Consider the following 17,812-nt stretch of genomic DNA (forward strand, 5'->3'; position numbering starts at 1 on the left):
AACACTAGATCTATACATAAAATATAAAGGCACAGTTCCAAACTATGGATGTGAAAGTGCAGTCAGTAAGTAACCTTAGCTGTACTGCATCAGGATTTGGGAGTCTGATCCAAATCCTGGTTCAGACTTACAACCATCACTCTTGTACTGATCATGTATATGAAGCCATTTATGCTTTCCTGAGTATTCGAGTTAGTTAGTTAGTTAGTTTTTGGAGCAGACTGTCAGATGTCATTAGAGAAGTGTCCAGTCTCTTGTTATCTTGCTGTTTTGGAGGTCTCTCCAGTATTTCATGTCTTCATGCGTTTTTTATATAGATCTGCATTTAATCTTTTGCTTAATTTTTTATGTCTAGCTGCTCCAAGGCAAAGAATTGAGTTGACCTTTGATGAACCTTATTACATTGAACCCTCATTTGAATGTCGGTTTGATCATCTGGAGGTTCGAGATGGACCTTTTGGCTTCTCCCCACTCATCGATCGTTACTGTGGTCTGAAAAGTCCTGCACTAATTAGATCAACGGGGAGATTTATGTGGATCAAGTTTATTTCTGATGAGGAACTGGAAGGAAAGGGATTTCAAGCAAAGTACTCATTTATACCAGGTATACTTAAAATTAACAACCAAATTAAAGACCATTTGCTCTCACTGAACTCGATGTGTTTACACTAGCAGTCAGAGCTGTATTTAATTGTAAGTACTTATGAGGGCAGAAGTGACAATACAACAGTTAGAGATGTCTTAGTCCTGCTAATCCTGTAGCATACTTGAATAAAAACACTTTGGAGAATTGACTGAATAGAATTACAGGTTTGTACTTTCCTGATGAAGTTGAACAGTTGATCTTGTTTGTGCTGAAGGCTTTAGCAACTTCCCTCGTTGGTAATTCATATGAGGTCCACCAGTGTAGGCTAGTAGCTGGCATTTTCAGCAGCCGCTCTTCTAGGAATGTAAGACATGCTGACAAAAACACCTGAAATCAACCTATAATAGGACTTCCAGCTAGATGCAAACTATTTTAATTTTCCATTCCTGAATAGCCTGAGGAAACACCTATGCAATATAAATATCAGCTATCAGCATAACTAGATTCCCACAAACCACCAACTCAGAAAACAGAATTGTTCTTTGCTCAAAGTACTGAGTTGTTTTCAGGGTATGAAGCAGCAGATCATATGCTGACTGTGCCTTTAGACAGACAAAAGCTAATCTGCTCTGTGGGGCCGCTTTAAACTGGCAGGACATTCTTTTTACAAGTGAGTTTGACCTGCTATCCTTGTACAATGCTTGACTGCTGTATTTCATGGATACAATACATGTGTAGTATCAGCATTTTATTGTCCTTTGGGACAAAACACAATATACAAATGTCAGCTCTACTACTGCTCTAAATGGATACACGGGCGTAACTATATTATGCTGTCTTATGTACCCAACTGGTCTTTACCCGTACGACATGTGAATATACTATATGCACATATGTGCTACTATTTACAGAATGCATACCTTGCTAGGGATTTAGACTTGGAAAGTCTTCAGATTAATGTGGTAACCAGTCCACTGAGAGTGATCCACTAAAATATTTCCACAGGGACAATACTTCTACATTTTGCTAAGTCTGTTTCCACAGCCATTTCATTAACATCAGTTCCAAAACTAATTTAACCCGGTCCCAGGCTGGAGTGCTTTCGCTAAGCACAGACTAAAATCTCTTACACACATACACACTAGGATATATGTGATCTCCTTGGTGATTTTCAACACAACACCCAGGAAAGCACGTCATTTGTGGGGAAACACAAACCTGATCACTGAAATGTAAACTCTGGACATCCCAGACCACTCCAGACCCAATTTTAGCCAAGCTACAGTCCCAGTATAGTTAAGTACCATCATCTAGTCATTAAAAAAAAGTATATTCTTAACTCACTTCTAGAATACATATTGTATATTAATACAGTTTACTATGCAGATAGGTACAGTACATACACTTTGCATTTAGAAGAAGGTACATTAGAGGAGCACTTAAGGCTGAATTCTGCCCTAATTAATGATATTTAGAACTGTGCTACTTGGCCTAGTATAAGCAGCATGAGTACCCATAGAAAAAGTAACTTTAGTACTAACCTGTCTTTAAATTCATTATTAATAGAAATCAGCAATTTCAGAGTGTTGATATATTCTACTAAAGCACTCCAGTTCACATTGTTCTGAGTTAGACAGACAACAATCTGGTCAGAATGATGCACACAGAAAAGTCTCCTGTACTCTTGTGGAGTTCCACAGATTTCTGTGAAAAGTGGTATGGTTAAATTTCAGAATATAATGTAGAAACATAATGCCTAGTAATAATTTCTGCTGTTATGCTGGAAATCTGAGCTGTAAGTAGAGAATTACCTTATTCAGCTAAGCTCAGTCTTTGTGAAATCATGTATTATCTAAAAAAAGTTTGTACCCTCCAATTGACTGAAAAAACTTTCTAGCAATTTTTATTGTGACATAATAAAAATGGACATCATCTTCAGATTGTAATAAACCTTGAAGTGATTCTCAAGCATTGATAGCCCCTGTGATTCATGACTTCTTTCTATTACAGATCCTGACTTCACTTACCTAGGAGGTATTTTAAATCCCATTCCAGGTCTAGTATTACAATACCAATTTCTTTATATAAGAAATTTTGAATTAATATCATATTGCATTTGACAGCAAGGTATATGTTCTCCCTAGACTGCCAATTTGAGCTCTCAGGAGCTGATGGAATAGTACGTTCCAGTCAAGTAGAACAAGAAGAAAAAACAAAACCAGGACAAGCAGTTGATTGCATATGGACAATTAAAGCTACTCCAAATGCTAAGGTGGGTTTCATTCATATCATTCAGTATGTAATGGGTTTCCAAGTCATTACTAACAGGTAATAGCGATTTGCATAATGTCTCTCTTTCAGTGAAATGAGTTATGTTTCAGTGGCTTAGGAAATTCAAATAGATCATTCTGAAAATCCACATAAGCAGCAATTCTGGTGCTGTCTTCCTACTGTGTGAAACTCTAAATACAGAATAGTCTTGAAAACTGTTCAAGAAACATTTTTCAAGGGCATTTGATTTGGTCTGTAGCTTTATTGGAAAACTGCAGGTAAAAATGCTGGTTAGCAACTTCGATAAGCTCGAGTAAAATTTGCTGCCGTGATTTAAAATTTTGCTGCCAGGAGTTCTACTGGGGGATTTGGTTCTATTTGAAGTCAACAAAGCTTTGCTATAGAATCACAGCCTCTGATATAGCCATACTTGGTAATTACTTAAGCACTGCACTGAAGAATACGTCATTTTTCTCTGTATAGCATACATTTCTGTAGTTTTGCTTCTGCATGCATATGATAGGATGTTACTTCTTGCTTTTACCACATACATAAAGGATGAAAAAAGTCTTTTTAATAATAGGACCTGCCAGGATGACAAACCTAATGTTTGCCTTCTTACCCACTTCTAGGAGTTAGTATTCAGCAACTTCCAAATCGATAAAACAACAACCTAAAAGGTAGTAATAAGAGAACAAGACAAGAAACTGAAACTCCATTAATATATTTGAGCCTTTGAGGAAGTGACTCAACTCCCAAGAGCCCTGTACCAGTCTAAGTAATAGTAGCTGTTCTTCCAGAAACAATAATAAAACCATTTCCTCTCTACATTTCCAGTTGACTGCACCAGGTCTTATGCTTAAGTATTTTAATAAATTATTGAATGTTGCCAGAAGGCACAGTTGTAGTTGGGTCAGTTCTCAGATTAGATCATCATCCTAAATTATTGAGTTAAAACATTACAGAAAAATAACTCTTCATATTTTAAAAGTGGTTTCTCAAGCCTCTGTTTTGGCTGAATTGTGATGATAGAACCTATTAGATCTGATACGGTGCTGTCTCTTGAGGAAACTAAGCATGGACATTTTTAATTTCCTCAATTTGATTTTATAATAAAAAATAAATTTTTAAAACTGACAACTGAAGCAATGAAAGAATTTTTGTAACCTGCATAATATAAATCAAATAAATCACCCCATATTTCAGAAAAGTACTAGAATAATCAAAATAATCTATAAGCAAAGGTGTTTTATATTTGCTTGCCTGGCACACTAACCGGAAGGATCTTTTGTAGAGATGAGTCTTTTCAGTGGAATTACTCCTTTGTTTTCATACACAGAATAGCTCCACTGAAAATGGTTTAATTTATTTTTAGTTTCACAGTACACAGATAAAGCCAATCATCAAATGAAAATATGAGCACCTGCAGCTCCCATCCGTGTTTATAAGATACTATGACACAGACTGCACCTTTTCACAGTATGAAAGTGCTGGCAACCTGCCTCTGGCAGGAATCGGAAGAGTCAGGGTGCATGACTGTAACCAATCCCGTACGTGCTCTTTTACTGGGTTTTGAATAAATCCTGTGAAGTGTTGGGAGGGCATGGTTTTTCCCCACACAAAAGTAGTGCTTTTGTTTCAGTGAATTCTTTAAAATTCAGATTTAAAAGGCTTTCACAGTAGTTAAGGTTAAGTAAAAGATCTGGCAGAAGGGCAGAAAAACTGGTAGTATAGCAGTCATGCATGGTATTTATGCACAGTCTTCAAAAATTAAACAGGAGTTGAGATTCTTGTCATTAGGCATATGCATGAAGAACTGTGCTGTGAAAAATGCCTTTAACAATCACAGCATCAGCCAGAGAGGCAATTATACTTGCAGTCAAGACCCAAGCTTATCTGAAGAGTACAGTGAGCACCTGATGGATTATGACCCCCTTTCCCACAGTGTAGGAAACCTGAGCCCCAACATGGGTAGATTTCTTCTCTGGCAAAATAATGGATAGCTTGAGAATTCTGAAGTTTAAATAAGGACTTAATTTAGAGGTGACTTAATTATATATCTCCTTGACATTCACAAATTTTGAAAATCCCAAGACTGACATAACAAGGGATTAAAAGCCCCAATGATCTTTTACGTATCTGTTACAAAGTCACAATTCTTTCCAAGTTTCCTGTCCCAGTGAGATAAATTATTTACTCTCCAAGTATTCTCTTGGTCTTCTAATTTCCCCTCTGTATATGATCTACCACATATCTTTCCTGTATTTGCATTAGATTTCTATTTCTGAAGGAGTTAGCATTGGCTTAATTTTATAAATTTGTCCTAGGCAGCCAGTTTGCTTTTCTCCCACTTCTATTTTTATTCAAATTACTCGTGTCTTCATGGCTTATGTCTTCCATAACACCGCTGTGGATTAGTAATTAGCTTCCACCATTATAAAGCAACAAACTGTGATTAATTTATTTTGCTTCAGAGCTTTTCTGACTAAATTCCTTCCCTTATATTTTAGTGTTATTTTTATGAATTAAAAAGGCCAGAGGACAGTCAAAATACCACTAAAATTCTTTAGGACACTTATGCGTTTCTTGCATCTGCTTTAAAGAACTAACTGTAGACTTAATAAAGGTCTAAGCAGCTTAGAATATCTTATTCAAGATTTCCTAAAAAGAAAATTGTCTTCTCTGTATTACTTTTCCTGGAGATATAAATGTCTTTTTTTTTTTTTTCTAACAGATCTATTTACGATTTCTGGACTATCAAATGGAGCATTCCAATGAATGCAAAAGAAACTTTGTTGCTGTATATGATGGAAGTAGTTCTATTGAAAACCTGAAGGCAAAGTTTTGCAGCACTGTAGCAAACGATGTCATGCTGCAGACTGGAATCGGTGTGGTGCGAATGTGGGCGGACGAAGGCAGCAGACTAAGCAGATTCAGGATGCTCTTCACTTCATTTGTGGATCGTAAGTAGATTTCAAAGAGTTCACTCTCCTGGGTTGCCTCAGGAACTGCAGGAAAAGCTATACCTTTATCTTGTGCAAAAGGAGCATACACTCAAAAACAGTGTTTCCTTTGGGTAAGAGTAGGTAAGTTAAATACTTGCTTTATTACAGTTACACCATAGTTCCTGAAAAATGACTTTCCTCCTTAGAAGTTTTATTTTTCATTTGAGTTCATACTAATGCAGCCTTAGTGTAGGTTGTTTTTACTGATTTCTACAGACATGCATAAACTTATTTAGAAGACAACAATGGGACTGAACCACCCAACTTCTGCTTCCCTAACAGACACAGGACGGGCTCTTCTCAAGTGCACACAGTGTGTTTAAAGGACAAGAGAATGCTTGTGACCACGCCGAGTCCATCCAGAGTCTGGATCTTTTTCCTACCCACAGCTTCAACCACAGATCCACTCCTACTACACATAAGTTGTTGCATCCTTTCTCCACTGCACATGACTCTAAACCAGTCCCACATGTGCTACCTCTGTTAAGCCCGGTTATGGTGCAACCACAGATAAGGCACTTAAATTCTAATTTATTAAGAAGCAGAGCTGCAAATGCTATTCTCAGTTTCTGCTTGGATTCCACAGCCTGCATTAGAGATAATTAGAGACAATGAGAACAATGCCTAAGATGCTTCTTAAAAGCATGCTGTTTGTAAGGTCTAACAAGTTGTTTCTCTCTGAACTTAATTGAATTCTGTTGCCTTACATACTTACACGGGACTACATGGTCCACACCACAGAACCTGAAAACTGAAGTGGCATCTTCAGCACAGAAGTAACTAAGTTCGGAACTACAGACTAGATCTGAGATCAATGGGGAGAACTGCATAAAACATATCTGCTACTTCAGGAGATAGAGCTGTGCTTTCTGCTTCAAGTTTTCAGCTTCCTCTTGAGTAGATGTTTGCTGTCAAAGAAGTAACTTATTTTAACAAAATTAACAGTCCTGAAAGGGATACTGATCACTATCCTGGAAAACTAATGCAAGTTACAGGTAACAGGTAGATTTCATGTTCATCTCCATCACACAGGATACATTAACACAGGATGGAAGTTACTTTCTCTGGAACAGTCTTTGTAAAGTAAGAGCAATGTAAAATAAATGCTTTGTTGCTTAATGTTGTATACATGATAGTTAGAAGCAATTGCATGTTTCAGAAACTAGTCTATTGCTTAACCTGCAGTGGGAATTTAATTGACTTTAGTTACAGTGACGTTTTAAGCACAGCTTATCAAATTTATAACAGCTTTTCCAGTAGCTTTTATTTCAATATGGTTAGTAATATAATACTACTGATAGTGTAGGTTATTCCAGCTTTCAATCTCCAAAATGCTGTGAACTTTGGCAGGGGAAATTATCCATTTATATTATAAATATTGGGGGCAGGGGAGAGGTCAGGTGCAAGAGGCTGAAACATTGCCTACTTCTAAAGCTGGATAACATCCCTTACAATTTTAAAGCAATTCAAAAGTCATTGCCAGGGTAGAGTCTGCAATACTACACTGTTATTTTTATTTATCTTCCAACTACAGATACTGACTTTCTTGGATAGGGTAATTTAAAAGTATGTGTCTGAATACTAAGCGTTTCCTGCATTTTTAAATAGTATATTGATAAGCAAGTTTTCTAACTGAAGATGGTGAGTTCCAGCTTATCTTCTTTGTAGATCTCTAAGCTATTCTACTCTTTTATCTTACTAATGATTTGTAATTATAAGAAGCCAACCATGAAAACAATCAATATTTCTGAAAAGATTTGCATAAATGAACTAATTATGCATGACAGTCACTTAACAAATATCTAGTTCTCCTTGCAGTTCAGCTACCAAAAATGTAAAGATCAATGCGTCTCATTTCTGGCTTGATTCAGTACATGAACAATTCTGTATATAAAGAACACTGAACACTGCACAAGTCTAAGGCAGCTGTTGAGATAAGAGTCCAGCAATGTCCTTGAAGTCCTGGACTGGAACCAATCAATCACTATAACTGGTAGACAGACTTTGTACTCTCTACATAACAAACAATGGAAAATGAAGTTCATTTGTCCTATTTTTATGGGCCCATGAACAAAAACCATCACCCAAAAACTGTTAAGGAAACTACACAGGAATGTAAAATAGAGAATGTGCTGGTGGGCAGAGAAGCAGCAGCAGAACAGAAGACATACCTAATAGGGTTAGGGAATGCCAATTTGAATTTTCTTCTCTTCTTTAGGCATAAATCCTATTTTTGTCCATGAGAGTCTGAAGTCTAACAGGCAGAATACGTGAGAAACGTGCTGTACACAGGACTTGTAACGCTGCCCTGTTACATCCTTTGGGTTTTGCTTTAAGTTTCAGAAAATTAAGACTGCTCAAAAATAAATTATTCCTATGAAACCAAGTGGTAGAATAACGTCTTTCACAACACCTCTGCTGCTATGTATTGATTACCATAAAAAGAGGCACTTCTGTAATAAAAATATCACATTACCGAGACAGAAAAATGGAAAACTGATTTCTTGTCTGGTGCCCTGAAGTCATAGAGACCTCCTCAGTTACATCATATGCCATCCTGAAAGCAGCCTATTTTTTCTTAAGTGGTTGTCTAACATCAAGGACTTGCATATAACACACATGAATACACAGAATCTTTAGAGGAACTTTTTAGTTAAATTATTTCTTCAAATTTCTAACTATGTGTAAACAGATAAAAAGATAAACTTTACTCACTTAATCCCTGCATTAGATCTAATAGGAGGATCCAAGAGCTTTGATTCATAAGTAGGAGTAACTTAGATGCCCCCAGTTTCTGAAATCTCTTGTAGTTTCTGAAACAAGCCATCACAAGCTGAAATCTGATTTGTCTTAAGATATTAATAGGCTCTAAAATGCAGATGTTCAGGAACTGCTTCACAACCAGCTATACCATCTACATAACAGATGCACAGCAGGCTGAACAAATTTATAATTGACGATGAGCATGTGATTTAAACATTAAGCCTTTAAAGGCAAGTATTAAATCCTTCTACCATTATCTGTGTCAGGTGACTTTTCTTTCTGCCTTATGTTTTGAGTAAGATTTTGTTTGTAGCATCAATAATGCACTGGAAAGCAACAAAACAAACAAGAGAGTAAATCATCTGATAATTAACAATGTGTAAATCGTCTGATAATTAACAATGTGTATAAGAAGTGATTTTGTTGGAAATTTTAAAGAGAATATAAGTGTTAAAGATAACAGGAATTTACTAGTTTTTTAGTCTTGGTTTTGTTTGTTTTGTTTTTCTTTCTTTCAATTTATGAACTACTGAAAATCCCTAACATTTTCTTCCCCTTCTCTTCTGCAGCTCCCTGCTCAGGCAACACTTACTTCTGCCATAGCAACATGTGCATCAATAATTCTTTAGTCTGCAATGGCATTCAAAACTGTGCATACCCCTGGGATGAAAATCACTGCAGAGGTAAATAGAGTGCAAAGTATAGCCTTAATGATCCACACTGGTCACTTTGCTTTTCGGGAAAACCATGAAATTATTGTCCTGAAAATACGCTGAAGACAGCAATTCTCCTAATCTCAGGAAGCTGTTGCAGATTTTTATTTAAACTCAGAAGGCATGTAAGCAATATTGAGGATTAATCTAACTACTTTACAATCAAACCTCTTCTTCAGCATATACTATTCATTTTAAGAGTATGTTAGCTTAATATTCAGTAGAATTAAGCTTTTACCAGGTTGCATCCTATCCATTCCTAAAACCTTAAATGAAGCAAGGACTGAAGGGACAGGTCATATCTTTTATCATGAAATGGAAAAGAAAAAAAAAAAAAAAAACAAGATAAAAATAACAAGTTTGTTCTCTGACAAAATAAAAGGTCTGGAGAAAAAGAATCCTGAAAGATTAAAATGTGCACTCAATTTGAAAAAAAAAATTCCTTCTCCATTGTACAAATGGTCAAAGCTTTTTGTAAGGAAAATCTTGAAATAGTTTCTAGTAAACAGTATAAAAAATACACAGCACTTTAATATGCTGTAGTGCAAGGTGTGTTACATAGTGGTAGTATTACATGTTATGTAAGGATCCGGCTTAAAAACATGATCCATTACTCTTTAAGGTTTCAACTGGAAACTAAGTCTCCTCTCAATAATCCTTAGCTTTTATTATATTCTATGTTCCCTATCATGTGCGACTTCTAAATGTTCCCCATCACTGCAAATACTCATCAGAACTTCATCTAGAATTTACATTTTATTATTATTCTGTAGTATTTAAAAAGTAAACTCTCTAAGAACTTTATCACCAGTGAAGGAAGAGTCTTTCCCAATATTTGTACATGCTGCAACTGGTGCAGAATAATTGACCATGTTTTACATCAGATACAATTTAAATTCTGCTTTAAAAGCTGCAGAGCACATAATCATAAGACAGCCAACAGTTGGATCCATCTTGCCAGCTAAGGTAGAATTAAGGAGATTGATGCAACTAAATGAACAATTTCTGTCTTTAAAAAGAAAGCTTCTCAATTCTTCCCAGTTCCCTTGGGCACCTAGAGTTCTCATTTAGTCCATGTCAATGACCACCTAAATCTGAGCATGTTGTGACCTACCTTATGCCTGCAGCCCAGCGGGGCATAAAGATTAAAAAAAATAAACGCATAACTCATGGGCAATTTCTTTGAAGGGGGTAGGGAAGACATCGCTTTTGACTAAGACCTTTATGATTGAAAAAATATATATATCCAAGAATTAAGAAACCTAGATGTATGAGAGAATTATCATAGCACTGAAATTCTTATCTTCTACAAAAGTATGTTGAAAAGACTGAACTCAGCAGAACAAAGGGAAATCTCCTTTCAATTAAGGGCATAAATGTAACTAAGAGTAAATGGCCTAAGCTGTGAAGTGTAACAGTGCTTCAAGTATTGCTTCCTAGCCAATTCCTCAGACCCCGTGTAGTATATGGGTGCTTTTAGTCTACACTGACCATATGTAACACTTCTTGTGCAGTGTGTGCGGTACTTAGGTGCCTAACAGACATATCCAGATGCCAGAAGCCCAATATTGGAAAATACAGAATATTTAGGCAGTGTTTTCTTCTACATAGTCTTAAATGCTTTTTTTTTTTTTTTTTTTCTCTGCTAGTGAATATAGCAGAGTCCATTGGTATAGAATTCTTTTGGTCCTCTGAAAGTACAGAACAGAAATCCATCTGGAAAATTTTAATCTTAAAATAAGAATTCTGTATACGGAAAAACATTTTGTTCTGATGCTGCCATCTTGTGTGTTTTCATATGAAGTACTACACAAAAATGCCATGTGATCTGGTTGAGTTTTTTGCCCCCTTCTCCCACTTTTACCCCAACAGACTATTAGTGAACAGTTACAACTGGAATAACCTCCACTAAAGTTCCCTGTGTTGCAATCAATAGGACAAATCCTATTGGCATACAAGTCTAGTCACTGGTACCATTAAGTCATTTCATTACCTAGTGAATCACAGTTGCCTATTTCTAACATACAATCCAAAATGTGAAAAGTAATGAAAGCCTTCTCATAATCCCTACTTTTTCTTTGCAGAAAAAAAGAAATCTGGATTGTTTGAACAAATCACCAGAACACATGGAACAATCATTGGCATAACATCAGGGATAGTTTTAGTTCTTCTTATCATTTCAATTCTAGTACAAGTAAAACAACCTCGCAAAAAGGTTATGGCATGCAAGACTGCTTTCAACAAAACTGGCTTCCAGGAAGTATTTGATCCTCCGCATTATGAACTTTTTTCACTGCGGGACAAAGAAATTTCTGCAGATTTGGCAGATTTATCAGAAGAACTTGAAAACTATCAGAAAATGAGACGCTCTTCAACAGCTTCCAGATGCATTCACGACCACCACTGTGGCTCTCAGGCCTCCAATATAAAACAAAGCAGGACAAACCTCAGCTCCATGGAACTTCCCTTCCGCAACGATTTTGCACAACCTCAGCCAATGAAAACATTTAATAGCACATTCAAAAAAAGTAGTTACACTTTCAAACAAGCACATGACTGCCCTGAGCAAGTCATAGAAGACAGAGTGATGGAGGAGATTCCATGCGAGATCTATGTTAGAGGAAGAGAAGATACGGCACAAGGTTCATTATCTATTGACTTTTAATTTCCTAGTGAAGGCGGTATCGGTGTATATAAAGGATGCTTGTGTATAAGGACAGTGTATATATTAAAAGTGTATTATATGCAGCGTGTGAGATGCACACACTTTTAGCTTGTAATACTTCATTTAAAAAAAGAAAAAAAAAAAAGCAAAACAAAAAAGGCTTCATAACTAATTATTGCTGAAAAACAGTGGACTTCCTCTCATTTTTCCAAGCTACCTATTCAGCAAAGCAAAAGACAGACTTTGCATGGAAATTTGAAGTTAAGAATACTGGTGGGAAAACAGCATCCACTACAGTGAATACTACTCTTCATATCACTTTCTCTTCTTCAGATGTCCGCTTTTCAAGACAATTTTAATACCTCAGTTACATAAATAAAAGTAGTTAAGCTTACCATATGTATGTCAACATAGGTGTCTTATTGTATTTGTCAAATTGAAAGAGTTAGAGTTAAGTGCCAGTTAAGACTCAAGAATTATGTTACAGCCATCTGTTTCATCTTGCCTATCATTTATATTGCCTTTAATTATCAGTTCCTCACTCTATGCTTTGTGAGAAATAGTCATAAAGGATTACTGCCTTTTTAAAAGATATTGAGGTATATTAATTTGGGAATATGATCTTTGCAGCTTGCCATTAAACATAAATAAGCACTCACATTGTTCTAAATGCAGTCTTTTAAGAAGGCTTAGCATTTTAAAAGATTCTCCCATTTATTATACATCCACGTGACTCCACTGATTTCACAGTTCTGTGGTTAGAAAATAATTTTGTTCCTGTGTTTTCCAAGTGTTTACATGAACAGACCTTACTGTACATTTCTCTTTTAAAATAGCTTTTCAGTCCTTATGCAGCCAATCTTCCCTGCTGAAATCACTGATGATATTTTAGCTCCTCTGCTGCCTGACTGAAAAGAATTGCTGAGATCTGCGTGATCACAAGGTATGAGAAGATACTGGAAAGAAGGAGAAATCAAAGCAACTCTTATTAACCTTTATGGATCCCTTCCTGTGTCCCTTGTTGCCACTTGAAAATTTGCATATTTCATATTTTTTAATGGTGGTTTTGACCTAATTTTAACATTTTTACAATATAGAACAGATTTGCAAATACTGTAGTTCTCATTGTGTTTTTTAGACTTTTATATAGTTTGATACTGTACAGACTATTTATTAAATCAAAATCTAACGCCTGTACAACACGCTTGTTTCACTGTCCATTTCAGCAGCTCTGAATAACATGCAGTGGCTGCTGTGTACCTTGCTATTTCCAAGCACACATAGTGACTTCTGCATTAGCTTATAGTTTATTCCCTGATTTGTTTGGGTTTATTCTGCTATTTTGTTCACAATAAACCTTTTGCTAAATATGGCCTAGCAGCTTGCACTAGGTATGTCTTTTATCTATGTAAAACCATATTTACAGCCAAATGTTTGTTGCGCTTACTGCACTCCAAAAAATAATTTATTACTTCAGCAATTGAAATCTTGTTTCTTTAAGAGCTGAATAGGTATAACAACCAGTTTTCATTTGATGACCAAAAATCAAAAAATCAAAAAATAAAAATCTTACACATGTTTAAAAGGAAATGCAAAATCTTATACAACGTAAGAAATTGATTGAAGGTGGGTGAGCTGATCATCCTCAACAATTCCTAACTTCAAAATTAAGCCTGGCATATATCTAGAAAGAACTTAATCAGAAGCTCACCCATCAGACCCCTACGACTATATCCTGGTCTCAGCTGTTGTGCTTATCTCACAGTATATTTCAATTTGAAACAAGAGAGCATTTATTTCCAGATAAATGTTTAGAAAATAATAATAATAATAACATCTAGTTAATTTTGACTCAACTTTTTAAAATATTTAATTAAGACATTCATTGACAGATTTAATTTACTTCTAATTAATTCCAGTAATAAAAGTCCCATTATTACCTACGTGGTACAGAATGTTATTTGCAACAGACTTCATTCCACATCCTTAAAACAAGAAATGACCCATGTAAAACTAGTATTTATGTCCATGTTAGGCTAGTAGTGCTAGGTTTGCATGGTAGAGTTTCCTTTTTAAGGCATATTGGTCCATGTGATAAAATGTTGTGGTCCGTATTCTTTCCTAAGTTACATTATCTTTGAATAGTTAACTTGTAATAATAAAATAAAATTTAAATAAATAATTTTAAGTGTCCAGCAACCCTGCAAAGCGCAGATCTGTGGAAAAAAATAGGAAAAGCACTACTGACAAATTTTCAAATGACCTGAATAATATTTCAGTCTCCATAGCAACTTTTCGGTGGCATGGTCAGAATGCAGCTGCTTTTTTCTATCCCAGAGCTGCTTGGCAAACTCCCTTAACCAGCTACAGCTTGTGAGTAAGGTTCTCCAGTAACCTCAGGCTCAGCTCTCCCAGCTTCACATTCTCCTCTTTCTCACTTTCTTTCTCATTTTGTGTTGGGCAGGATGTGTAGCTTATGGCATTAAGCTGAGGTCCTGCTGTCCAGTTAACACCTACTCCTGATTCCCAGTAGAGAGTGAGAACTCTGCTGGAGGCAGCTTTACAGTATTTCAGTAATAACAGACCGAACCCATACCGTGGCAATAGGTGTACACTTGAATAGATCTGAGAGGGATACCAAAAGGAACAATGGCTTCTACAGACATTTACAAATAAAAAGGACAAGAAAAAGAAATACCTATTCCTGCTTGTTTTATTTCAGGTGAGGGGGAATTAAACTCTGACCCTAAAAATCTGAAAGGAAAACTCTGTATGCTTAGTACATCTAAACAATAATATATCTATGTATTTGATCTAAATTTAGGTTCAGCTACCTTGCTCTGCTTTAAGAAATGAGTGGTGACTGTTAGGGTCAAAATTTAATTCCCGGTAGAATCAAACTCCTTCACTGCAGAGAAAATAAACAAGTGGATGAACTGCTTGGTATTACTTTTGCCTTCAGCAAAAGAATCCTACGCTGGTTTTGAAGACTCAGTCCAGTTGGAGTTCACAATTTGTTCTTTTACCCTTTTTTTTGTTTGTTTGTTTTGAGTTGGTGACTAACACCACCCTTCCACATGCTTGCAGTATCTGAGCAATATGAGAACACTTCCATTGTCTCCATGTTAAATCCATACATTTCTAGGAGCATTCTGATTTTGCACTCATTTGTATCCATATTTGTTATTGCACTGAATGCACAGAAAGAAAGATGCATGCCCTATCTATAGGGACTGACCAAGAAACAGTCAACAGCACTAGTTGTGTTTTGGTATTAGAAATTCATTTGTGCTTTTCATTTTAACAACATCAACATCAAACCATCCCATTTGAAGCATTTATTTTGATAAAAGGTGTAAAAGCAAATCTCCAGGTGACTTAACTATAAGTGATGGAGAACCATGAAGCTTTTTAAGGAGATGCCTACCTTTATAAATACGACAGCAGTGGTATAGGAAACTCAGAGTTAACACTGTTAAAGACTGAAGGGCTTCACCAATCACAGAAGCATAAATTGTCCTTAAAATGCATGAAATCATCTTGTATGATGACCCTCATAGTACATATAAATTATGGTGGTACACGATGAGAATTACTTGATTAATAATGAGAATTATTCTTACTGAATTCGTATAAAGAAATTATGAAAAGCGCATATACATTGACTTATGTATAAGATGTCCTTGGCACATGAACACCCACCAGAATTTAAGACATTAAGATACACTTTGTTTTGGTTTTTTTGCACAGAGGATTTTGTGTATCAGCAGCAAATTGCTGTGACTTGAGGATTTCCTTATTTTCAAATCACACTATTTAATTACGATCTTCTGGTTAAAATGCTACTGAAAGCACAAGTGTTTTGTTCTGGTTGTTTTTGGTTTTTTTTAAAGAAAAAAGAATCTCTTCAGCACCCCTATTTGAGAAGCCAAGGGAAAATTACAACCTGTAACTGAACTATTTAATTCAAGTGGCCATACAGAAACTTTCTACTGATTAATCTTCCTGTCTGATCAAGACTCTACATATCTATTCACAGTAAAATTAAATCAAATCAATATACTTTTACATGTTCTTATTTCAAAGTTTAGGTATGAGTTTTAATATTTCTCATAGATATTCCCATTTTTATAGAATGCTTGTCAAAACACAATTCCTAATTATGTCAAAAATTACATTATATGACAAGTCTGTTGCAGCTGTTAAAAATCTTTGAGTTGATTCATGTTTTGAAAAGAAGAATTTATAGCATCTATCTCAATCCAGCAATACAGAAAGTAATATGTTTACAATTTCTGTTTCCAGTAATCATCTCCATACAGGATAAATCTCTTTTATGATTATAATAATAAATCACATCAGTGTGCTCTAATATGTGCTTCTGTGTCACAGTGAAACAGCAAACATACTTTTGCATTCAGATTCCTTTGCTACACTGTACTTTAAAGAATCAGCTTAAGAAAAATCTGTTTTCCATCTGTTTCATACATGAACAGTCATTTATTACTTGTCAACTTATTCCCTCTTATCTAGCTACAAAAGATAATCCACTATATATCAGATAAAACAGCTTAGTTTCCATAAGTCTGTCTTCTTATAAAGCCAGGCCCAGGGAGAAAGAAAGAAAGGTAGAGCTTAATGTCTTGGCACACTTTCCATTACCGTCATGTAATTCAAGGTAGCAGTTTTTATACAAGAGAAAACTGTAAAATATATATCAAATTCCACTCAGTAAATTAATATAATGTTATAATCAGCCAAAAAGTACTTAAGACCAATACACCTCTGTATGGGGACTGTTGAGTCCCAGCCTGAACCACTGATTGAGCACCTAGGGAAAGGACCCACTCAGCCCTGGGAGCACAGGTGAAGGCAATTCAGCTGTGTGAGCAGACAGGGTGCACTGGCTGCACCTCTCAGACCTCATTTAAGGGCTGTCTGCCACTGGGGAAGGTTCTCTTTCTGGAGATCCCTCCTTGGTGAAACCTTCCCCTGCAGACCTGGAATCTTCTGATAAAGGTGAGCAATCTTCTCTCCTTTATAGCACCTTTCAGTTGTGCTGGTCATCATTATGCCTCTGTTGTAATGCCTTTCCCATTGTATTAATCTGTGCAATTGCTACAACCTCAAAATTCAAGACTATTTGCTATTTATTAATCCTAATCACATCTTCTCAAAGCATGATTTCTCAATACTACAAATATATTTATTAGATAAACATCCCACTATTTTCTCTGTGCAGTTATATCCTCTTCCCTAAAACTGGTTCTCAGGAGTTTGTTTGTTTTAGATCTTATTACATTATTTTATTGGTTTATGCATAGATATGTATTATTACTTACGTTTACTTGTACCTCCCAATTATGTTATCACCTATGTAAAAGTTGCTTCTCCTTTCTTTCCCTCCAGGTATATTTAGGAAGTAAGGATTATGCTGTGGGTTTATTTTTAAACTACAGCATCACAATGCTTAAGCATCGTGCTAATTTCTGGCTTTAAAGTAGAGCTTACTTTTCACTGGGGAGTAAGGGACTACAAGGGAAAATCAAAGTTCACATAATTATTTCTGTAACATCAAATGAACATAATGGAATTAGAACAAAGTAAATGATTTTTCTAATACACACAGTGCGGTACTTGAAGGGAAAATATCAGAACCAAAAAGGCTTATGTTTTGTTTTTTAAACATGGGAAAGTGTTTGGTTGTCCTGGTTATCATGCTTAGTTTGTTCATAACCCTCATCCTTTATGGCTATTAAATTCACCTGAATTCTTTGTTTTAAATAAAAAATGAGAGACAAAATACTGA

General features: G+C 35.7%; 1 protein-coding gene across 1 annotated transcript in view; it reads left to right on the top strand.

Moving 5' to 3' along the window:
• Window positions 1-17,812, top strand: part of NETO2 (neuropilin and tolloid like 2) — a 31,581-nt gene extending 13,769 nt beyond the window's left edge. The window contains exons 4-9 of the mRNA XM_015873926.2: window positions 356-604; window positions 2,597-2,641; window positions 2,731-2,858; window positions 5,592-5,820; window positions 9,195-9,308; window positions 11,423-17,812. Of these exons, the coding sequence (XP_015729412.1) occupies window positions 356-604; window positions 2,597-2,641; window positions 2,731-2,858; window positions 5,592-5,820; window positions 9,195-9,308; window positions 11,423-12,003 (1,346 nt within the window). The 3' untranslated portion in view covers window positions 12,004-17,812. The remainder of the gene's footprint in view (window positions 1-355; window positions 605-2,596; window positions 2,642-2,730; window positions 2,859-5,591; window positions 5,821-9,194; window positions 9,309-11,422) is intronic.

The sequence above is a fragment of the Coturnix japonica genome, chromosome 11 (assembly GCF_001577835.2).
Source record: "Coturnix japonica isolate 7356 chromosome 11, Coturnix japonica 2.1, whole genome shotgun sequence".
NCBI lineage: Eukaryota > Metazoa > Chordata > Aves > Galliformes > Phasianidae > Coturnix > Coturnix japonica.